General features: G+C 46.9%; 1 protein-coding gene across 4 annotated transcripts; it reads right to left on the reverse strand.

Moving 5' to 3' along the window:
• Positions 1-874: 874 nt before the first annotated feature.
• HDAC3 (histone deacetylase 3) lies at positions 875-22,094 on the reverse strand. 4 transcript variants are annotated; one of them, XM_077825480.1, is made up of 16 exons: positions 21,708-22,094; positions 21,312-21,676; positions 16,472-16,554; positions 12,556-12,698; positions 10,748-10,829; positions 10,289-10,345; positions 10,138-10,193; positions 8,043-8,176; positions 7,651-7,731; positions 7,494-7,567; positions 7,188-7,252; positions 6,664-6,753; positions 6,410-6,468; positions 4,322-4,401; positions 2,514-2,671; positions 875-2,185 (listed from the first exon to the last, which is right to left on the reverse strand). In XM_077825480.1, exons 2-16 carry the CDS (start codon positions 21,364-21,366, stop codon positions 2,116-2,118), a joined length of 1,287 nt encoding a protein of 428 aa, XP_077681606.1. In that variant the 5' UTR covers positions 21,367-21,676; positions 21,708-22,094; the 3' UTR covers positions 875-2,115. The 4 variants fall into 4 exon arrangements, with proteins under 4 accessions (XP_077681606.1, XP_077681605.1, XP_077681607.1 ...); XM_077825479.1 differs by having other exon boundaries at positions 21,312-22,094; XM_077825481.1 differs by lacking the exons at positions 16,472-16,554; positions 21,312-21,676; positions 21,708-22,094 and adding an exon at positions 15,104-15,692.
• Between the last annotated feature and the right edge of the window lie 2,747 nt (positions 22,095-24,841).

A 24,841-nucleotide genomic window follows, 5' to 3' on the forward strand; every position in this document is an offset into this window, starting at 1 on the left:
GGTTCCCCTCCCCCCCCCGGCTCTCCTGCTGGTAATAGCTCACCTTAAGTGATCACTCTGGTTACAGTGTGTATGGTAACACCCATTGTTTCATGTTCTCTATGTATATAAATCTCCCCACTGTATTTTCCACTGAATGCATCCGATGAAGTGAGCTGTAGCTCACGAAAGCTTATGCTCAAATAAATGTTAGTCTCTAAGGTGCCACAAGTACTCCTTTTCTTTTTGCGAATACAGACTAACATGGCTGCTACTCTGAAACCTGTCATTAATGACACACATGTTCCTTTTAGCATGTTCACTCCTCTAACAGATCAGATCAAGTTGCCAGTTGTCTCAGGCCCTCACATCCCAAGCTCTGTGCCTCTTCTCAACATTCCTGTGTCTGCAGTGGCAAAGGGCAGAAAGGAAAACATGATCCAGGAAGTTTTATTAGTGGACTGCTCCACAGACATCAAGAGAAACAACTAATGACTCTGGCTAGTGAGAGCTTATCTGGTGAATAAAAGCTGATAACATTTTAGCTAACAAAGATGACTCTCAACAATTGAGAGGGGCCCAATCACCATGCGGGGCAGTCGTGGAGGACAGTTAGAGACCCAGTAATGGGGAACTCAGCCTTGGGTGCTAGGGTTAGGGAAATAAGGGTGGGACACATAGCAAGGTGCAGAGACTCAAGGAGGTTTGTGGCTGGAAAGGACCATTGATTGTAAATGCCTTCTCCAAACATGCCCTTAAGAGCAAAGGCTTGTTGCTCCCTGCAAGGCGGTCAGTTCATCTGCACAGAGGGCACTAGCTAGAAGCCTTTGGTGCTTTCACTCAGAGGCATGGACAGAAGCAAACCATACATAAGCTTTTCAGACAAAACAGCAAATAACATACAAAAAATACCATCTTGGTTTATTGTTTAAAAACATTGGTAAAACAAACAGAAAACAGAGAGCAGGAGGCTGATGCCCATTCCACTCCCCAGCTAAGACAAAATTCTCCAAACAGAGACAGCACGAGCCCCCAGGCTCAGACCGAGCATTCGGGATTGAGGGTACCCCCTAGGAGAAAGGTCCCTACACTGTGGTAGGGGTAGAAAAGCTCATCTTTTCAGCTTCAGGCGCCACTTCCCTCACCACAGAACAGAATGAATTCTTCCAGGTTGTTAGTGAGGGGAAAGGCCTTCTACTTAGGGTATGTGATTCACCCCAAATTCTCTATCCATGTATAAAAGGACCTGGGCTAGGGGAGGGAAAGGTGTCTGAAGGTTACAACAGAAGTGGGAATGCACCACACCAAGTACGGTACAGCCCCCTGCAACCAACCCCTGCACCCTCTGCTCCAAAGTAATTTGAGCCTGAGGGAAAAATCTAGATAGGGAGCTTGGGACAAAACCAAATATGGCAAATAGCCGTGGTTCTTGTCAGCAGACACAGAACAAAGCTACTCCAGAGTAAGACAAAGGCTAGACTCTGAATACGTTCTCCCCTCCCTGTTCCACCAGGTTGGACCCAGAACTGCCCAGTCTCACCCCTTCCCCAAGTCTCAAACCCAGAACTGATCTTGCCTCTTTACTGGGTTTCCCCAAATACAGTAACTTAGGATGGCTGGAAAAGCTGGCAGAAAGTGAACCTCACTGCAGGTTTCAGTGGACTTCAGATCTTTTGCCTGAGCAGAGGGACAAGGACACATTGAGTGGTGCTGATGAAGGGGACAGGGAGATTCTAGGCACCACAGCACTGACTCCCATCTCTCTGGCTGGAGCCTGAGCTGTATTGAGAGGAGCTGGTGAAGCCACTGCAGACTGGCCTCTGAAACTGGTTGTATGGCAGCAGCACAGAGACCATGGTGTGGATCCAAGTGTCACATGAATTTCCATTTGCCCTAGTGGTGAGAGTCAGATCCCTGAGGGACTGGAGAAGGTAAGGAACAGGTTTCACTGCTCTATGACTCCGTAGATAGCCAGCCTGCCCCAGCAGTGCTGCTCCTGCTGCCACATGCATCAAATATAAAGGGGAGGTCCAAGAAGAGACCTTTTACTGGCTCATGTGTATCCCAGTCATCTCCACCAAGCACCAACGTCTTAATAGGGACCGCCCCACAGTTCAGAGTCCAACAACTCAGCCCTCAGATCTCGACATCACTTTCTTTATCATTATCGTGGTCACCATCATAGAACTCATTAGAAGCCTCAGGCCTAAAAGACAGACAAGAACATAAGGACAGGCAGCCTTTTCCAGCATTTTCAGAAGAGCAGAGTTTGTCTAGACAAAGGGATAAGAACACGTTGCTAGAAAGAGGGACACATCTCCTGGCCTAGCAGACATAGGATATGTCCTCTGAGGCATGTAACCACATGCTAGTAGAGAAGTTTCTCTGGATAGGAACCAGAGAATAAAAAGGGATGCAATATCTACTCTGGGATGTGGACAGTCCCCACCATATCTCCCCTCACTGGGATGGGATGAACATAAGAGAGGAGCCCCTTTCCCAGCTCATCAGAACAAGAACCAGAGGTGCAGTACCTGTTGTAGTTCTCCTCAGAGCCTCTCTCCTCTGGATCAGGCTCGTCCGCACGGTCATAACTGAGCAGGTCAGAAGGAACATCATGGATCTGGACGCTGGGGGCATGGTTCAGCATTTTCAGATTCTCAAATATTGTCTGTCTGATTTGATCCAAGTACTGGTTAGGAACAGAAGGAGCAGATCAGCTTAGATTGAAGAGACAGTACCACAATTGCTGGCATTAACACCTGCCTGTACCATGCATGCCCTAAGGCCAAGCAAATGGGGGACGGATAGCTCAGTGGTTTCAGCATTGGCCTGCTAAACCCAGGGTTGTGAGTTCAATCCTTGAGGGGGCTGATCTGGGGCAAAAATTGGGGATTGGTCCTGCTTTGAGCAGGGGGTTGGACTAGATGACCTCCTGAGGTCCCTTCCAACCCTGATATTCTATGATTCTATGAAATGCCATCAGTGCAAATGGCTTTAAACTGTAGCATAGAACATAATATACTCAACCCAGGCACTGAGGGCTTGGTCTGCACTTAAAAGGATGCAGCTGTGCTGCTGTAGCACTTCAGCAAAGACACTATCTACGCTGACAGGAGGGCTTCTCCCATTGCCGTAGGTCAGTGGTTATCAACCAGGGGTATGTGTACCCCTAGGGGTTTCCAGAGGTCTTCCAAGGGGTACGCATCAACTCATCTAGAGATTTGCCTAGTTTTACAACAGGCTACATAAAATGAACTACTGAAGTCAGTAAAAACTAAAATTCCATACAATGACTTGCTTATACTGCTCTAAATACTATACACTGAAATGTAAGTACAATATTTATATTCCAAATGATTTAGTTTATAATTATAGGATAAAATGAGAAACTAAAAAAATTTTCAGTAAGAATGTACTGCGACACTTCTGTATTTTTGTGTCTGATTTTGAGTTCTGTTTTAAGCAAGTAGTTTAAGTGAGGTGAAACTTGGGGTACGCAAGACAAATCAGACTCCTGAAAGGGGTACCGTAGTCTGGAAAGGTTGAGAGCCACTGCCATAAGGGTTATCCACCTCCCTGAGAGGCAGTAGCTATGTCAATGGGAGACTTCTCCTGTCAATTAGCACTAGCCTACACTGGGAGTTAGGTTGGTGTAACTGCATTGCTGAGCGACCTAGTTATATAGACATAAGTCTGACGTAGGACCAAGCCTAAGATTAAGGGCAGGGGCTTCAGAAGTGGAAAGGAAATTGTAAAAGGACCTTCAAGTTTCTCAAATATGAAGTGTCTTTGGAGAGCTCCCTACATCTCAAAGATGCTGTGGGGCTGCAAACATAGGTGCCAGCTCCCAGAGAAAAATTAGCAGGTGCTTAGCACCCACTGGCAGCCAAGCTTCCCTCCCTCCCGCTGCCAGCCCCCGCCAATCAACTCCTCCCCCTCCTTCCCACTGCCTCCTGCATGCTGGAAGGGAGGGAGGAGCGGGAATGGGGCGCGCTCAGGGGAGGGGCAGAGACAGGGAAGAGGTGGGGCAAGGGTGGAGTAGGGGTGGGAAGAGGCAGGGTGAGGGCTTAGAGGAAGGGATGTAGTGGGGGATGGGGAAAATTAGAAGCTGGCGCCTGTGGCTGCAAAGAAGAAAGCATGTTGTCCAACACTGTGATGAGCAGGAAAGCCTCTTGTTGCCCTGCCCTGACAAGTTTTTCCTGGGTGAGCTACTGGCTGAACTCCACCTGGTTTCACAGGATCTAGCATCAAGCAGAGACCTTTTCTTTTCAGACTACATCACATAGCTATGTTGGGTGATGCAGAGTAGCATGTCCAGGACAAGGCCAGAGCCACTCACCTGTCTAGAGTTCTGGTTCTCAATTCTTGTACTGACATCTGGGTGGAGGGTGAAGTCTGGAGCAAAGTACTCAAAGTATTCTGTGAGGGAACCAGTAAAGAGTTAAAGATCGGGGCGAGGGGAGTTTGAAACTAGTTTTTCTGAAACACTGTTCTGCAGAGATGGGAACAGCCTACCCTACACCATGCTAGCTGTCACCATACCATCAAGAGCACAGTGAGAGCCAACTCCGTCATCATGAGGGGTACGCTGCCAGAAAGAAAAGAGAAAGCCCACAGGAACATTGTGTGAGGAATTTAGAACACGATACTGTAATGCAGATATGTCTGCCCAGTGAGGCCCATCACAGATGGGGGATGTGTATAGTAGGAAGCAAGAAAGATCTAGAACACATGGGTTAGGATCAGAAGATACTACTGCTTCGGCCCCACTCTAGTTAACATTCATTAACATAGAGTGTGGAATCCAGCTAACATTCCTGAAGCATCAGAACATCGAGGCACATTAGCTAAATTTATGAAGAGAGTGGGGAAACTCAGATTAATTTATTCCAAGGCTAAAAAGGAACCATTGTGATCAGCTAGTCTGACCTGCTCTATAACAACATAGGTCAGAGACTTTCCTAAAATAATTCCTAAAACAGATCTTTTAGAAAAGCATTCAATCTTGATATAAAAATTGCCAGTGATGGAGAATCAACCACAACTCTGGCAACTTGTTCTAATGGTTAATTACTGTCACTGTTAAAAAATTATACCTTATTTCCAATCTGAATTTGTCTCATTTCAACTTCCAGCCACTGGATCGTGTTATACCTTTCACTGCTAGACGAAAGAGCCCATTATCAAATATCTGAAGGTACCCTGACTGTAATCTGTAGACTGTAATCAAGTCATCCCTTAACCTTCTCTTTGTTAAAATAAATATATTGAGCTCTTTGAGTCTAGCACTATAAGGTGGGTTTTCTAATCCTTTTAGTCATTCTTGCGGCTCCGAACATTCTCCAATTTATCAACCTTCTTCTTGAATTGTGAACACCAGAACTGGATACAGGATTCCAGCAGCCATTACACCAGTGCCAAATACAGAGATAAAATAACCTCTCTATAGTTATTCAAGATTCCCCTGTTTAGGCATCCAAGAATCACTTTAATCCTTTTGGCCACAGCATCGCACTGGGAGCTCGTGTTCAGTTGATTATCCACCACCACTCCTGAATCTTTTCCAGAGTCACTGCTTCCCAGGATAGAGTCCCACATCCTGAAAGTATGGCCTACATTCTTTGTTCCTAGATGTATACATTTACATTTAGTCATATTAAAATGCATAGTGCTTGCTTGCACCCAGCTTTCCACGTGATCCAGAGAGCTCTGTAACAGTGACCTCATCCTTTTCATTATTTACCACTCCCCCAATTCGTGTGTGTCATTTCCAAAATTTCTCATTGATGATTTTATGTTTTTTTCCCAAGTCATTGATAAAAATATTAAATAGCATAGAGCGAAGAACAGATTCCTGTGGGACCTCAGTGGAAACACATTCATTCAATGATGATTCCCCATTTGTCATTGAGACCTGTCAGTTAGCCAGTTTTTATTCCATTTAATGTATCTTATGTTGATTTTATATCTTTCTAATCCAATGATACTCAGACTGCAGCTCACAAGCTGCAAGTGGGCTCTTTAAAATGCTGTGTAATATAATTATTAACCAATCTAAGTTATTAACCAATCAAGATGCTCTTACTATGTTATCAATCAATTTTAGTTGATACAGTAAATACTTGGTCAGTCATTTTGACGTGAGAAATAATATATATATGATTAGAACAGTGATATTCAGGCCTCTGGTTCAGGAGCCAAATTAGCAATCAGTATTACCCAAAAAAGCCACAGTCATGGAATTAATTGTTTCATTTACTATAGTATTATCTATTCATATTTAAACATGGAAATATTTGGGGGGGGGGCGTGTGCATGCGCACGCACATGTCTGACTGACAGGCCTATACTTACCCAGGTCGTCCCACTTACCCTATTTAAATATTGGCACAACATGGTAATCTGTAACAAGATGATGCTGACTCACCACTGTATGGGAGTTCCTCACTAATTGCTTCATCCACAAGCAGCGACGTTTCATAGGTCCTAAAAACACAGAACATTATACTCAGTGCAGAAAAGATCAACTTTTCCCCCCATTACATAGTACTTACTGGCAGTCTGCCTGAAACTCAGAGCCAGTTACAGCTGAATAAAGGTCCTAAGAAGCACAAGCATTGATAACCCTCACGCCATCTGCAACAAATAGGACATTCTTCAACAAGCATATGAAAGACTCACCAGCATCGTGCCACATTACGAACGGTATAGCCACCTCCTCCCAGCACCAGAAGGGGGATGTTGAAACTCTTTACATACTCCACACACTCCCTAAAAACCCAAAGCAGAAGGGGAACCTGTGACTGTTAGCAGCTGATCTAAGCTCATCAATGCAGCACCATGCTCAACCCAGTAACATACCTAACCGTATGATACACAGAGTTCAGGGCTCCCATCAGTGAAACCCAAACCTTGCCCTGATGGGAGCTGTTCTCATGGCTTGAGAGAAATCTGAGCTTTGTTATTCATGCATTCTGGCAGAGCATTGCCGGAAGAAATGTTGTGAGATCCCAAATCTAGTCTGGGGAATCTGCTTCTGCAGAATCTTACCCCTTATTCGCTCTTCTGAGGAGAGCCTCCTATCACACAGGGAACTAGATTGCTCTCGTTGAGCTCAAGTCTCGCAGTGAAGGATCCAATGCATTCTTTCACAGACTGCAATGATGGTCCTTTAAATGCTCCATCCACACCCCTGCTGAACTTACCCATGTCCTCTTATACTGAGGTTAAAGCAACCCAGACGGTCACAACCCAAGGAGTCAGCACCGCACTAGGGAAGAGAAAGAACAGCTGAGTCCTGGCTAAGAAGCATTACTCTCCAAATGCACATCCTAACAAGCCATCAGCACCCCACAGATATACCCACCTACCACAGAGCCACAAGCAGCATTCCAGCCAGCCTGCACCCATCTGTCCATATTTCCCCAGGGAGCCACAGATGCAAATACTGGAGAGTGCATAGCTCCTATCCATACCCTCTGCAACATATGCACACAGACCCGCTCTCCTACCTGCAGCACTATGCATGTGGGCTGGTAATAGTCCACCACCTGGTTAATGACTGGCTGGAAGAGGTGTTTATAACCTTTAGAGAGAAAGGCAGATTGTCATCATGGCTCAAGAGGGCAAGCAGGGACATCAGGGGGGCAGGGAAAGCATTCCACTTACTTTGGTCATCAATGCCATCCCGCAGTGGCACATTGAGGCAGTAATAGCGGCCACTCTCTGCCCCAACCTCGTACATGTCACCTGGCAGAGGAAAGGAGGCACAGTCACAGCACACAAGGATCAGCTCTGAAACTTCACAGGTGTGGGCAGTACAGACAACAGCAAATCAAGACTTCTGCCAATGGACCCAATCACGGCATGAAGATCCTTTCCACCTACTCTGTAAACTACCACGGGACCATATCCTTCACCCAGCCTCTCCCCACTCTCCAGAACTCCTTTCTTCAATCATCTCTCTCTGAAACCAGAGCCCCAGAACCTCACACTACTACGTAACAGCAGTGATTGGGGCCTGAAATCTGCATTTCACTGGGGCAGTGAAGATTCTGTACCTGTACCAGGGAAGAAGTAGTTCCCATATTTGTGAAAAGATACTGTCATGACACGGTCTGTCAAGTAAAAGGCCTCCTGAACACCATCTCCGTGATGAATATCAATGTCAATGTAGAGAACACGTGGGTGATACCTGCCAGAAACAGGAGACAAAGGCGCATTACAGTCCACTGGTGCCATCCCAACTACAGCAACCACTTTGCTATGGCTTCCTAAAATCCACCCCCCATAACACAAGTCTGTAATGTGTCAGAGGCCTTCCAGCTCAGGAACCCCATCTGGTCCCCACTAAGGTCTCTGGAGAATATCTCTGTCATTAGACCATAAAGTAATATTTGCGTAGAGCATCTACCATACAAACAGTACCTTAAAATACTCTTGTCTGTTATATCTGGAGAGAGAGAGAGAAATTAAGAGGCACAAACAAGGAACAACAGGTTTGAAGAGTAGACTAGAGACACGATGGAAAGCACATGAAAGAGAGAGATGCAGAGGGCTCGTTCAGATGGCAAAGGTTGCAGAGAAGGTTCTTGCACTGGCAGAAGCAAGATTATGCAAAGGGTCAGGGAGGAGGCCACTGCTGAACACACAAAGCGAGAGGAACCTGCGATGAGGCTGGGTAGTGCAAGTCCATGAATTGACTGACTTATATAGTCAGAGAAGTTTAGAAAGCACTTTATGTACAAAAGTCTTTGCCCTGAAGAATTTATTATCTAGTTAATCTTTAAAAATTAGAGCAATTTTTAAATGCTCCTGAAATGAATGGGGAGTAAAGTAATTTGAAGATGGAAGCAGTTGTTCTTCCCTGTATGTGCCACAGCGCTGGCATCATCACTCTGGAGTCTGGAGAGCCAGGACTTGAGGTCAGGGGAACGAAGTGCAGTCATCCAGATGGACGCCTGAATGTGGATCCCAGCCACGGTGGGCAGAAGGACACAGTGCCCAGGGGCACTATTGCATAGATAGCAACAGGCAGCATTGCAGAGACAGGGAATGTGGAAAAAGGCAAGCTGAGTGAAGGCTGAAGCCAAAGTTACTGAGAATGGAGGTCTGAATGCAGGGGAGAGAAAGGAGATGCAGTTGGGCTTGAGAAGTGTCCTCTTGTCAAGTGGACATTCAGGGGAATGCAGGAGAGATTAAACTTACTGGGCAATAAATTTACTGGGTCCATGAGGCAGAGGTCAGATAAAGCATCAAAACGTGTAAGTCCCCACTGTAAATGTTAACTAATGTTAAAGAGAGAGGGGACATAACCCTCAACAGAGCCAACACCCTGTTTGAGATGAGGTGACTAGTAATGCAGTAACATTTAGAGGTGGCAAATCTTGATTAATCCACAAAATATTGGAATGCCTTTCTAGAATTCTCCATCCCATTCCTTATGAGTTTAGACCTTTTTTTTGGACCACAATTACACTTTGTTGACCAAAGCGGAGGTCCCCATTATGCTGTCTCCAGTGATGTCCAGCTCCCTTTCCTGAGCCAATACAGTTAAATTCAGAATCCAGAAAGATTCTCGTGTAGTTCAAACTTTTTCTTCCAAAGAGCAACATTTTGCATTTATCACAAAGTGCTTAACAATGGCAAGAACTATACACACATTAAGCCACACAAGTGCCCTGTGAAATAGAAAAATATTTCACAGATGGTAAACTGAGAAAACAATCAACAAAGCTAGCACCAGCTACCCTTATTCTCAGTCCTCTGCCTTAACTGAGAACTATTCCTGCTCCTGAGGATGAGGACAGGATAGTAAGTCAAGAACTGAGCGTTTGAGACTCTGCAATGGCAGGGTCTTGGCAGAGAAGCAAAGCTACCAGTAGAGACAGAGTCTGGAGATGTAAGAGCAGAATCATGCCAGGGACACATCTGAACAGCTGTTAGGCTATAGAAGATGCCTGAAATAGAGACTGTCCAGGGCATCCAATGATGAGCTATGTCTAAGGCATAACTGAAATTAAGAACAACAAGAAGGGAAGAACCCTCCATCAGCAGAGGGGATCCTATTACGACCACATCACACAGCATTACCCTCCCAGAGCATCACTTCTAATCCAGAACAGTATCACAGCTGCACTCACACCGAGTCCTTACTTGAGCAGCTCCAGAATGCCGATAACTATGTCATTGACGTAACAAAACCCAGAAGCCTGCAGTACAAAGAAAATAAAATGGAGTCAAAAGAAGAGCAGCAATGAGCCCAACTTTGAGTGAGAGACAGAAATACTTAGACTTGTGTCATTACCTCAAACTTCTTGGCATGATGCAGGCCTCCAGCCCAGTTTATTGCAATATCACAGATCTAAGAAAAGAAGAGCTGATTAGCTCAAAGATAAGAGCAAGATAGCAACAAACCCAAGCCCAACCCTGCATGTCAGTATGGACGTCAGCCCTGCCCCCATGTTGTGGCTCACAACAATTATTTTTTCCCCTTTCTCCCCACCCATCCAGTCCCTTCAGATGCCCCGCTATCTGTCATCCAGTCAAGCTACTTACGCTGTACTAAATCAGTGTTTGCAATCAGTCAGTGTGGGGGCAGGAGGAATCCAAGAGATTTCCCCACAAATTAACAGCCAGGTGACACCGAGTTGGTGTTTGTACAATAAGCATATGTGGTATAGGTTAGTTTAGAGACTCCATCCCCCACAGCAGCCAGTTGGCACGTCAGTGTTCAAAGAGGACAAGAATATCAGCTCAGAGTTACCTTGTTGTTCAGTTGCGTTGCTCCCTGCAGTGAGGCCCCTGTATAGCGAGAGCAAAATTCGAAAAGACCTGGGAACACTGGACTGCAAAAAGAGAACACAAAATTCAAACAGAATAGAACCTCCCAACCTCAGATACATGTCTCCAGGATTAAGATCAGAACAAAACTCTCAGTGACCACTGGACAAATAATATCAAAATGCAGTCTCTGCTAGAGAAATGTTAATTTGGGGTCATTCTGACCCTGTTCACTACAGACTACACGACAATAGGCAACCATTACACCATCCTTTGCAAACACTATGGAAAACTTGGTGGATTTGATAATAATTACAAGAAACTTTCAAGTTAGTCTGGAACAATCATGTTCATCATATACTCCAGACCTGGAGAATGGGAAACATACAGACTAAATCCTGCCCTCTACCATGCTGATGCGTATATGGGGATAGGTCCTGGAGAGAGAAAACACAAAGCATCCTGTGCAAGGGAGACAGCAGGACTTCACAGCAAAACAATGATAACATGGAACATGGCTGTCCAAGAGATCTTCCCATGGGGTTGTAGTCTGTTAGTTTGTAGATGCTCCCCAGTTATTCACCTACCTAGTGCATAGACTGCTGTGAGCAATAAATTGTATCTATGGACGCACAATGCTCTTGCTCAGAGTAGCAAAGTATGTCTCATCTCCACCATGCAATCCCACTCTCGCCAGCAGGATCGCTACGGCAGAAGAACTCCTTTACTCACTCTCAGTGACTCACAGCATGCACACATTAACAAGTGCAAGTCATAACATATCAATGTGTACACACAATCTACCAGAAATAAAATATAGACCTCAAATCTGTTGTTCCCATGTGTTTTGCTTGTTAACAGGCCCCAGAGCTTGTATCTGACCACACTGTTTTCACAAAAGTAGAACTATAGTTAAATTAACCCAATGAGAAGATTGGCTGAGGGAGAAAGCAAATACCACTGCCATAGGAGTGCAGGCCTGCGAGGTGTGTGAAAACATGTAATATGGCCACCAATGGAGATCAAGAATGACAAATCAGCTCACCCTAAAGCAGGTGGCAGCCTGACCGGCATCTATAGCACTTTATAGTCCTGCAAATAGCTGAAACTCCAAGCAGACTGTATAAGAACACTGGGCTTATTCAGTTTGGAGAGAAGGAAACTATGGAAAAGCAAGGATAGCAGCCTCTGCCTCCCACAACTAAATCTCATCACTTCTCATCCTGTCCTCACTGATTAGTGGGAATACTAGTATACAGAGACTGTACTGTTATCCTATTATTTATTGCTTGAGGTCAAGATTTTCAAAATTGACTAGTGATTTGGGATGCAAAGTTTGAGACATTGATTTTCAGAGTTTATGTGCACTTTCTGAAAGTCAGAATCTTTTAAGTTTTCTCAAGTTTGGCACCCAAAAAACTGAGGCAACCAAAATTATTAGCCACCTTTGAAAATCTCTGTCCAAGTTTTCAAGAGCTAGGAGCCTCACGAACCCAAGTAAAGTTACAATCCCTAACTTAGGTCTGAATCTAGACCATAAACTCTAACAACTGAAACTCAAAGAGATTAAAAAGAGGAGGGAGAGGAAGATTTACAGCAGCAACAGTTACTCAATAAGGTGTGTGCAACATCTTGATGGCTCCATTAAACTGCAGGGCTTTTTTAGTTAAAAATGTAAAATTCATACATTTAATGGAACCATTATGATGCATACATACCACACCAAGTAATCACATGAGATTACTGTAACCCTTGTGCTTCCCATTCACCTGCCAGGTGCTATATACTCACCAGTCATCACCCACATTGAAGGCATTGAGGCTCTTGGTGAATCCTTGCATGTTGTTGGGACTCACTCTCTGCAAGAAGTCTATATAATCCTCCGAGTGGAAGCGACACATATCATGCTGGGATGCCTGGTATGGTTTAAAAACCTTCAAGAGAAGGACACACAACAGTTATTTCCTACTCAGAGTTGGGTTTACCTTGGCTACCACAAATCTCACCACCAAATAAACTCCAAATAGACAAATACCCCAAATCACTGTGTCAGTCTAAAAATGCTCAGCTATGTGCTCAGCTTAACAAGTGTCATGCAAATTTTAAACAAAAAGTGGTCAGGAAAGTAGGGATTGATTCAAGAGATGGTGTTCACAACATTATGAATATGCCAACATTGCATTTTTTCATATTAAAGTACACTTTTAACTAAGTTAACAATCAAGAATACTACATATGTACAATGAGATGAAATTAAGCTGCTCTGAGATTAATCAGAACCTTAAGTTTTGCCTTTCTTTTTCTGTCTCTAATTAAAATGTATACTTTTAACAAAATTAAGAAATTTTTGCTTTTTAAAAAAATTGGAGAAAGTATGGGCTTGTGTACCTGGGGAAATGTATTCACATAAGTACACAGGTATAACTCTCCATGTGGACAGGGTTATTCCGGAATAATAGTGACCTCACAGGGAGTTATACCAGTATAGCTATATCGGTATAATTATATTGTTATTGTTATTCTGGTAAATTTTCCTGCATAGCCAAACCCAGAGAGCTGCAAAACAGAACTACTTATCTATTTGACGCACAAAAACAAACCTCCACAATTACAGATATGCACAAATGTGTCTATCCTCTATTTCACAGATTTTAAACTAAAACACTCAGTAGCTTCAGGAAAAAAAATAGCTGAAGCACGACGTGAGCCTATGGAAACATGCAACTACAGAGCACTACGGACAAATACCCACACAGAGTTTTTTAAACTGGCCTTAACTTTAAGAAAGTATCAAACTTTTAACCTGAAAGAACGTTATCATTTTAAAAAGAAAAGATTAGAGATCCAGGAAGTTAAATAATTTATATTTAAAAAACCCAAACATTGGAAGTTTGAGAATTCACAGTTAAGGCCCATCAAATAAGCTATTCTTCCCAATCAGTAGCTCTTCTGTGAAAGGTACAAATGGAGACCAACAAGTATCTTTCTAGCATGGCTGGTTGCTATTTATAAAAATAATTACCTCACAATTTCAAACAGGTATCTTGAAATCCACATCTGAAATCATGTATTTTTGGCGTTTCCCCTCAACACTTAAATGGTACACCACCTTTGGCTGTGGACATATTATTTAATCCATATGACCCACTCGTGTTGCAGAGTATATATTTCTGACACCAGATGGTACATTGTGACAAATATGATGTGCCCTGTAATAATTTGCAAGAACTGTATGTTGGCCTGGATAAGGAATGGTATTTTCTGTATGAATATTCTGGTTTAAGTGCTTCTCACTAAGAGACTTCCTGGGATGGATCAGGCAAGAAAGAGGCAATGGCTCAAGATGGTTCCTATCAGTTTTCACTTACGAGTTGTTCCAGAAGAACACCAGAACTATTAGCTCCAATGATTCAGGGCCTGTGGGACTTATTTAACCATGAGCCAACTAATGCAGAAATAATCCTCTTAGATGGGATTAAAAAAAAAAAAAAAGACTCTTGGAGGTGCAAAGAAAAATCCAAACCGAGACATGCAAAAACCCAGGAACAAGTAGGAGCATCTGAAGAAGGTAGGCTTGTCTAGGTCACCATTATAAGATGATAGTACTATAGGCACAGGACAGAGGCACATCTACCCTTGCAGATGAAATTCATATTACAGCTGGAGCTAGGACTGCCATTCAGAGAAAGCTTTCTGACTTCCAGATTTGTCAGCTTAAAATGAAAAACTTCAACTATTTCTACAAACACACTCAAAGTTTCATATGCTGCCTCCTTTCTTGTAGCAAAATCAAAGATCTTATTCTGCCTGTCACTGTGGTGCTTGCAGAAAACATGCTTGATTAAAAAAGCAGGTGATACTCGCAAAGAAGTGCCCTTATCAGATGACACTGTATCAGAGAATTGAAGAAATTGCTGAGGATATTGTTTCTCAACTTGTACAGAAACTTAAAATGGCAAAAACATTTGCCCTTCAGCTTGATGAGTCCACGGATATTAGTGGAGAAGCTCAGCTGAGTGCTTATGTTTGCTACCCTGAAACCACTGATATCAACAAGCACATACTGTTTTGATAAAGTATGGAGAGTACATTTTTAAACTGACTTTTTTTAAAAAACACAATAGGAGTTGGAATTTATGCAAATTTCTCTGCACTGATGGGGCCACTGCAATGACCAAGAGAGTGAACAGGCTTGTAGCTAAGATCAGGAAAGAAAGTCCTTCCTTGCAATCAGGGCACTAAGAATTTGCTTCAAAAAAGATGAGTTTTGAGCTGCATAAAGTTTTTAATGAGTCTGTCAAAACTCAACTTTATCAAGTCCAGGCCACTCAGTGCTCACCTGTTTCGCATTCTTGTAAAGAGATGGGGTCAGAACATCAGCAACTGTTGCTTCACACAGAGGTTCACTGGCTTTCAAGAGGGAAAGCACTTGACAGATAGTTGGAATTATGCACAGAAGTTAACTTGTTTTTTTCTGATAATTAATCCCCTCTTACTTCTGTTTTTGACAACACTCTGTGGTTAGCTTAACTTGCCTATCTCACAGATATATTTAGCAAACTGAATGATCTAAATTGTCCATGAAAGGCCATGACACTAACAGTCTGAATCTCTATGATAATGCGAAAGCTTATATCCAAGGAAACTAAATTCTGGAAGTCCAAATGTCGATACAAAAACTTTATCTGTTTTCCAATGCTTCATGAGGTCTGAACAGGGGAAACTGAGCACACCAAATTACTTCCCCAACATTCAACTCATTCCCCAACTCAGCTCAACTCAACTGGGTAAGAAACCCATTCATTTTATCAGATGTTAGCAGCAGAAACAAGTCTGCCAGGCAGCAAGAAAATCTTCTTGAGTTCTCCTCAGACCACAGTCTGCAAATGAAGTTTAATGACTCTACACAAACCTAGTTCTGGTGTTTAGTACAGAAAGAGTATATTAACCTTGGGAACCATGCTTTGGATGTTCTGTTTTCTTTTGGGTCAACATATATTTGTGCAGTCTCATTTTTGGCTATGTCTGCCACCAAGACAAAGAATAGGAATACACTTAATGTGAAGAAAAACCTAAATCTTGCTAAAAGAAAAGGAGTACTTGTGGCACCTTAGAGACTAACCAATTTATTTGAGCATAAGCTTTCGTGAGCTACAGCTCCCTTCATCGGATGCATACTGTGGAAACTGTATGCATGGAAATCTTGCTGTCACTTCACTGCCTACCAGAATTACAAGGCTCACAAGTGAAAAATACGCTCAAGTATCACACTGAAATAGTTATATTCCAATCGATATAGTTTATAATTATTTGGTAAAAATGAGAACGTAAGCAATTTTTCAGTAATAGTGTGCTGTGACACTTGTATTCTTATGTCTCATTTTATAAGCAAGTAGTTTTAAGTGAAGTGAAACTTGAGTACGCATGTCAAATCAGACTCCTGATAGGAGTACAGTAGTCTGGAAAGGTTGAAAACCATTGGCTTAAAGCATCCCTGACAGATAGAGAACCATGTTCTATCCTAATACAGTTCCTTACTTTTGTGTATATAGGCAAGAATAAGCCATAATATAAAATGGTTCAGACAAGCATACTTCATAACTGTATTTTAACGTGGTTATGTCTGCAGCATATGTAGGGCTTTACAGGTACGGACAATGCTACCCCGAGACGGGAGTCTCAGCATCATCAGATACATGAGGCTTACTATCATCTTCTTGTAGAGCCCATAGTGAAGCACCAGACTGTGGGTCAGTGCCAAGCGATGAGGCTTCATGGGATGTCCTGCACCTGCAAAGAAAAAAAGAAGACAGTCAGCACCCACAGATCACACACAGTGGATTCATAGCTAGAAACACGACGCTCTGCAACCCTCCCCACCCCACTCCACTCCACACACAGAACCACCTCCCTCTGCCTTCTCCCACCCCCACCCTCCCACACACATGGCCAGCTCCCCTTGCCCTCTCCCACCTCATCCCCCCATACACAGGGCTAGCTCCCCCTTCCCTCTCCCCTCCCCACCTCACACACAGGGCCAGCTCCCCCTGCCCTCTCCCCTCCCCACCCCACACACAGGAACACTGTGATGCTGTATGGAATCTGGGGAACACTTCAGAATATTATGAATATCAATATTGTAAAATTGCAATGATTTATGCCAGACATGCCATGTAAGATATCTGCAAAAGTTATAATTTGCCAGATATGATAATCTCATTTATGTGTTTCTATCACCTTTGTATTATGGTTTATAGCTATGCATGTATGTCTGTATTTCAAACTTGTGCTATGCTTGTGGGTGACACCCCCAGACAGTTTAGCATCAGCACTGCCTAGCCTGCTTGATGGCCCATTAAGGACTATCAGCTATACAACTGACCCATTGAGAGAAGCCAGAGGACTCAGCAAGGATGCATGCCTATGGACAGAAAAGGCTTCCAAGCCATGGGCTGGTCAGTTTGTGTTTGAAACAAAGGAAGCATAAGCCACATGACAAAAGACTATAAAAACACAGCTGCATCTTTTCCATTTGGTCTTCAATCCTGCTTCTTACCTCTGGCAGAACTTTGCTACAAACTGAAGCTCTGAACAAAGGACTGAATGACCCATCCAATCTGCGGACGTATTCCAGAGGGCCTTTCAAGCCAACGAACTCACGAATACTGCTAGGAACCTGATATATGGACTTTGAAGTCTTTGTATGTATGTGACTGTTTTACTATTTAACAGCTCTCTTCTTGTTCTTTTTTCTTTATAATAAACCTTTAGTTTTAGACCAGGGGTGGGTAAACTATGGTCCGCGGGACACATCCGGTCCACCAGATGATTTAATCCGGCCCTCGAGCTCCTGCTGGGGAACAGGGTCTGGGGCATGCCCTGCTCCCACGTTCCAGCCAGGGAGTGGAGTCAGCTCCACACAACTCCTGGAAGCAGCGGTATGTCCGGCCTCCGGCTCCTATGTGCTCCGCATACTCCCCCCACCCCAAGCACCGCCCCCACAGCTCCCATTGGCTGGGAACTGCAGAAAATGGGAGCTACAGGGGCGGCGCCTGTGGACAGGGCTGCGCGCAGAGCTGTCTGGCCGTACTTCCATGTAGGAGCCAGAGAGGGTCATGCCCCTGCTTCCGGGAGCTCCTTGAGGTAAGTGCCGCCTGGAGCCTGCACCCCTGAGCCCCTCCCATACCCCAACCCTGATCCCCCTCCCACCCTCCAAACCCCTCGATCCCAGCCCGGAGCACCCTCCCGCCCTCCAAACCCCTCAATCCCAGCCTGGAGCCCCCTCCCACACCCTGAACTCCTCATTTCTGGCCCCCTCAGAGCCCGCACACCCTCCTGCACCCCAAAACAAATTTCATGAGCATTCATAGTACACCATACAATTTCCATACCCAGATGTGGCCCTCAGGCCAAAAAGTTTGCTCTCCCCTGTTTGACTCTAAAGGATTGGCTGGCAGCATGGTATTTTGGGTAAGATCCGAACCTATACTGACCTGGTAACACGGCTGACCCTTTGGGGTCAGAAGAACATTTTGTATATGTGAGCAGAGTTTTAAAATTACTTCTCACTGTACTGGATCTAGGTGCTGATTGGGAGCCAGAGAACTGGAATGCAATAAACGGGGCAGTGTGGTTTATTTATTTGCTTCTTGATAGCCAGTGTGGGGGATCAGAAGCACAGTCTGTGACTGGTTGGAGAGTTTAACTTCAGTGTGACCCACCAATCTTGGGAGTACCTGCTCTCCCTTTTGCAGCCTGCCCTGACCTTGGCATTTCCAATGAGGGCTCCCCCAGGCACCACAGGTCACATTGGCATAGTCTTGGCAGGATCCACAGAACCAGACCGTTTGGGTTTTGGATCAGAATCTCATGTTATTCCAAACTTTAAAATTTTGATACTGAAAGTGTTAAAGGTTAAAGTTAGTCACAATGAGTGACCGACAATCAAAACTGCAAGGCATGAGAGATAGCCAGTGTCTTCAGCATGAGAAAGAAATGGCAGAACTTCAGATGCAAGAGAACCAATCCTTGGCCCAGCTGCAAAAAGAAGCTGAGGAGAGAGCCAGAGAATCTCACAGGAGGCGAATGGAGCTGCTGCAAGCTGAGACCCAAGTTGCCAGACTTAAATTCCAAATCAAAATAATGAAAGAACAGCAGGAATTGTGTTATCCTGGAAGTCCAGCTCCTCTCTACGGCAATGATGGAGACAGAATCTGCTCAGTTTATAAGAATGTTGGTTTGTTATTTAATAATGATGTGGTAACTATGTTTAATCAGGGTAACATCATAACCCAGTTCCAGAAAAAGTATGAATGTAAATCCTCTGTATTATCTGTAGCTAACAGGGAGATTTTTTGAAGAGGGGGTGTTTAACCAGGTGTGCTATAACAAGGAAGAGTGTGTGTCTCCAGCCTTGGGATTGCGGAAAATAGCTGTTTGTCCAGTGAGAAAAGCAGTTTATATAGTGAAGAAATTTCTGACGGTGTGTCATATCTCAGAAGTGAATCTGGAATTAGAGGAAGTGCAGAAAGCAGCTCAGGAAAACATTTCTTCAGAGCAATGTAAACTTGGTCAGTTTGAAGCCCTAACTGAGGAAGGTAAGGGTAGATTTCTGGTGGGTGCTGGATTGCTGGCAAGTGAAGTTTGTAGAAGTGAGCCTGAAATAGGTAAAAGTGATGTGCTTAAAGTAGCTCAGTGTGATGAGCCACTGTTTGTGGAAGGCAACAGTTTATCTGTTGAAGAAAAAACGGTTTCCAATTTTTTATCTGTTGCAAATAGCAGTGTGCCAAATGAAGGAGAATGTACCTCCAGTCCTTTGTGGAGCAGATAGAAGGTTCCTCTCAGCCTATGATGGTTGAGGATATTTCAGTTGTTCCAGAGGTTGTTCTGGACTTAACTGAAACTCAAGAAGGAAGTGTTCCTAAGCTTGTGTGTGGTAACCTACACATGGCCAGTGAGAAAAGCTGCAGAGAGAAAGAGCATGCCTCTTCCAACCCTTTAACCATGGAGTGTAGCAGCTTGCCTGAAAGGGGGTTGGTTATGTGAAAGTCCTCTTAATGTTCTAGAGATGATTCTGGATGTAAGTGAAACTCAGAGAGAGTTTGTTGTGGCTCCACAGAGCAATGCTCCCTACCCCCCCGGTCCCCTACCCACCCTGAGCCCACTCCCTGCCCCCCCGGTGCCCTATCCACCCAGGGCCCGCTCCCTACCCTCCACCACCCACCCACCCAGGGCCCGCTCCCTACCCTCCACCACCCAGGGCCCGCTCCCTGCCCCCCCCCCGGTGCCCTATCCGCCCACGGCCCGCTCCCTACCCTCCACCACCCACCCAGGGCCCGCTCCCTGCCCCCCCCGGTGCCCTATCCGCCCAGGGCCCGCTCCCTACCCTCCACCACCCACCCACCCACCCTGAGCCCACTCCCTGCCCCCGCGGTGCCCTATCCACCCAGGGCCCGCTCCCTACACCCTCCACCACCCACCCACCCAGGGCCCGCTCCCTACCCTCCACCACCCAGGGCCCGCTCCCTGCCCCCCCCCGGTGCCCTATCCACCCAGGGCCCGCTCCCTACCCTCCACCACCCACCCACCCACCCTGAGCCCACTCCCTGCCCCCGCGGTGCCCTATCCACCCAGGGCCCGCTCCCTACCCTCCACCACCCACCCACCCAGGGCCCGTTCCCTACCCTCCACCACCCAGGGCCCGCTCCCTGCCCCCCCCCAGGTGCCCTATCCGCCCACGGCCCGCTCCCTACCCTCCACCACCCACCCAGGGCCCGCTCCCTGCCCCCCCGGTGCCCTATCCGCCCAGGGCCCGCTCCCTACCCTCCACCACCCACCCACCCACCCAGGGCCCGCTCCCTGCCCCCCCCGGTGCCCTATCCGCCCAGGGCCCGCTCCCTGCCCCCCCCGGTGCCCTATCCGCCCAGGGCCCGCTCCCTGCCCCCCCCGGTGCCCTATCCGCCCAGGGCCCGCTCCCTGCCCCCCCCGGTGCCCTATCCGCCCAGGGCCCGCTCCCTACCCTCCACCACCCACCCACCCACCCTGAGCCCACTCCCTGCCCCCGCGGTGCCCTATCCACCCAGGGCCCGCTCCCTACCCTCCACCACCCACCCACCCAGGGCCCGCTCCCTACCCTCCACCACCCAGGGCCCGCTCCCTGCCCCCCCCCAGGTGCCCTATCCGCCCACGGCCCGCTCCCTACCCTCCACCACCCACCCAGGGCCCGCTCCCTGCCCCCCCCGGTGCCCTATCCGCCCAGGGTCCGCTCCCTGCCCCCCCGGTGCCCTATCCACCCAGGGCCCGCTCCCTACCCTCCACCACCCACCCACCCAGGGCCCGCTCCCTGCCCCCCCGGTGCCCTATCCGCCCAGGGCCCGCTCCCTACCCTCCACCACGCACCCACCCAGGGCCCGCTCCCTGCCCCCCCGGTGCCCTATCCGCCCACGGCCAGCTCCCTACCCTCCACCACCCACGCAGGGCCCGCTCCCTGCCCGCCGCCCAGGGCTTAGGACGGGGCCGCTGACCGCCGCCGGCCACGCACCCCTTACCGTAATGGAAGTTACCCACGTCCGGGTCATAGAAATAGGCCACGGTCTTAGCCATGGCGCGCCGCCGCTAGGACCTGCCGCCTCCGTGCCACCCCCACAACCGGTGACATCAGCGCGCCGCGCTCCGAGCCCCGCCCCCAACGCCGATTGCTCGCACGAGCCCGCCCCGCTGGGCCCTCAGCGGAATTACAGGGGGCGGGGCCTTGCAGAGCGGACGAGCCTTGGTTCGCTGCCGGTCCCATCCCCCGCGGCGCTGCAATCAGGGTTTCTGCGCACGCAGCTAGAGGGGGTGTGACCCCGCTGTCCTCACGGAGCAGCCTGGGGGAGCTCGTGTCCTCGCGGCTCCCTGCAGCCCCTGGCAGCGCCTGGCGCGGCCGGCCTCGCCCCGGGCACAGCCTGGCGCGGCCCCCTGGGGCGCGGGAGCCGGAACCCGCCCGTTTGCGCGGCTGCGCTGACACCGGGCCGGGCTGCCGGGAGCGCTGTACCCAACAAGGCGGCGGCGAGCGGGGCCCGGGACTGAGCTCTTCCTTCCCCGGCCAGCGGCGGCCCGCTCGAGGCGCGCAGCGGCGCTTGGAGGAGAGGCCGCGGGGTGCCCCAGGCCGCCTTAGCGCCTCGGTGAACAGCACGGAGAAGCCTTAGGGCGATCGCCCTGTCTCCGGAAAGCGCAGCAGCAGCCTCCGGGTGAGCGAGTCCGAGCTGTCTCCCAGGGCTCAGAGGCGGGCAGTGGCAAGGCCACCCCAAGAGCGGAAAGGACGCAGCGTAAAAACTAACATCGCCAGTGCAGCCCTCGGTCCTTATGCCACGGACAGGAAATGCCAGTGGATGCCTATGACCCGGGACTTGTCTGTCAATGTCACTCAAAACCGACTCCTCCTACCGGCCTCTAGCCAAACTGCTAAAACCCTGCGCGGATACAAAATTTGTATCCACATGCCATCCGCAAACATGGTCCCTGGATATAAAGTGGATATCCACATATTTGCAGGGCTCTGCAAACTGGCAAGGGTTAGGATAGTAAGAAGTCTCTCTGATAATTAAAGGGAGGGCCACAGCAATTGTTAAAAATAAAAAATGAAGCATAAAAGACTTGGAAATCAGTCCCTCCCTGTGTCTGAGGGCAGGAAAAAAAACACATAGGCACTAAAATAGGGACAGATTCCTTCTCCCACACAGAAAGGCAGCAATATCAGCACAAGAAAAGGCCAGACCCAGAGCCTCAAAGAGAGATTATCCACTCCAGAACTACTTGAATCAAAGAGAGAAAGGGTGGTAAAAATCTGAGACTCACCAGTTGATATAGCAATTAAAAATCCACTAAAAATATTTTCCTCTAATATGGTAACACCCTGTTAAATAGAGAGAACACCAGTAATGTTATCATATAATGTTTCACTGTACATAAGGTCACTCCTGTAATGTTTATTGTATTGTCTCTGATATTTACATAGATAGTATGTGCAAGCTTGCTAAGAATTCCTAAATAAAGATATACCTTAAAAAAGTAGTATTTCCCTAAAGCTTCAGGTAATAAAAGTTAGCAATATCATTAACTCCAGCCTTTGAGGGCATCTTTGAAAGCAAATGGGAAAATCTTTACATCTCATACATCAAACCTGCTGATAATGAGGTTCTGTAGACTGCACATGTTCCAAATGGCTATGTTAGTATTCAAAGGGCTGATTTTGCAGTGGCTGCAGAAGCCAAGGGAATTCTTGTCTCAACAGAAGGAACTGTCCCAAAGAGGAAATCAGATAGCCCTATAACAAACTTAATGAGGCAGCTGCTGTCTCATGAATTTAAGAGTCAGTTTCAGGTACCTGCCTTTCTGAAGAGGAGCTAACCAAGATTTAGCAATTCACTGACAAAATCTGCCCACCACATCCTTTTCTTCTTATGTATGTCAGGATATACTAATCATAGAATCATATCATAGACTGATAGAATATCAGGGTTGGAAGGGACCTCAGGAGGTCATCTAGTCCAATCTCCTGCTCAAAGCAGGACCAATCTCCAACTAAATCATCCCAGCCAGGGCTTGGTCAAGCCTGACCTTAAAAACATCTAAGGAAGGAGATTCCACCACCTGCCTAGGTAACGCATTCCAGTGCTTCACCACCCTCCTAGTGAAAAAGTTTTGCATAATATCCAACCTAAATTTCCCCTACTGCAACTTTAGACCATTACTCCTTGTTCTGCCATCTGCTACCACTGAGAACAGTCTAGATCCATCCTCTTTGGAACCTCCCGTGCAGTTAGTTGAAGGCTGTTATCATCTCCCCTCATTCTTCTCTTCTGCAGACTAAATAAGCCCAGTTCCCGCAGCCTCTCTTCATAAGTCATGTGCCTCAGCCCCCTAATCGTTGTTGCCCTCTGCTGGACTCTTTCCAATTTGTCCACATCCTTTCTGTAGTGTGGGGCCCAAAACTGGACGCAGTACTGCACATGAGGCCTCACCAATACCAAATAGAGAAGAACGATCATGTCCCTCAATCTGCTGCCAATGCTCCTACTTACACAGCCCAAAATGCTGTTAGCCTTCTTGGCAACAAGGACACACTGTTGACTCATATCCAGCTTCTCGTTCACTGTAACCCCTAGGTCCTTTTCTGCAGAACTGCTGCCTAGCCATCCGGTCCCTAGTCTGTAGCGGTGCACGGCATTCTTCCATCCTAAGCGCAGGACTCTGCACTTGTCCTTGTTGAACCTCATCAGATTTCTTTTGGCCCAATCCTCTAATTTGTCTAGGGCCCTCTGTATCCTATCCCTACCCTCCAGCATATCTACCACTCCTCCCAGTTTAGTGTCATCTGCAAACTTGCTGAGGGTGCAATCCATGCCATCCTCCAGATCATTAATGAAGATATTGAACAAAACCGGACCCAGGACCGACCCTTGGGGCACTCCGCTTGATACCGGCTGCCAACTAGACATGGAGCCATTGATCGCTACCCGCTGAGCCCGACGATCTAGCCAGCTTTTATCCACTTTATAGTCCATTCATCCAGCCCATACTTCTTTAACTTGCTGGCAAGAATACTGTGGAAGATAATATCAAAAGCTTTGCTAAAGTCAAGAAATAACACGTCCACTGCTTTCCCCTCATCCACAGAGCCAGTTATCTCGTCATAGAAGGCAATTAGATTAGTCAGGCATGACTTGTCCTTGGTGAATCCATGCTGAGTGTTCCTGATCACTTTCCTCTCCTCTAAGTGCTTCAGAATCGATTCCTTGAGCACCTGCTCCATGATTTTTCCAGGGACTGAGATGAGGCTGACTGACCAGTGGTTCCCCAGATCCTCCTTCTTCCCTTTTTTAAAAATGGGCACTACATTAGCCTTTTTCCGGTCATCTGGGGCCTCCCCCGATCACCATGAGTTTTCAAAGATAATGGCCAATGGCTCTGCAATCACATCTGCCAAGTCCTTTAGCACCCTTGGATGCAGCACATCCGGCCTCATGGACTTGTGCTCATCTAGCTTTTCTAAATAGTCCTGAACCACTTCTTTCTCCACAGAGGGCTGGTCACCTCC

This window comes from Eretmochelys imbricata, chromosome 8 (assembly GCF_965152235.1).
Source record: "Eretmochelys imbricata isolate rEreImb1 chromosome 8, rEreImb1.hap1, whole genome shotgun sequence".
In the NCBI taxonomy this organism is placed as follows: domain Eukaryota; kingdom Metazoa; phylum Chordata; order Testudines; family Cheloniidae; genus Eretmochelys; species Eretmochelys imbricata.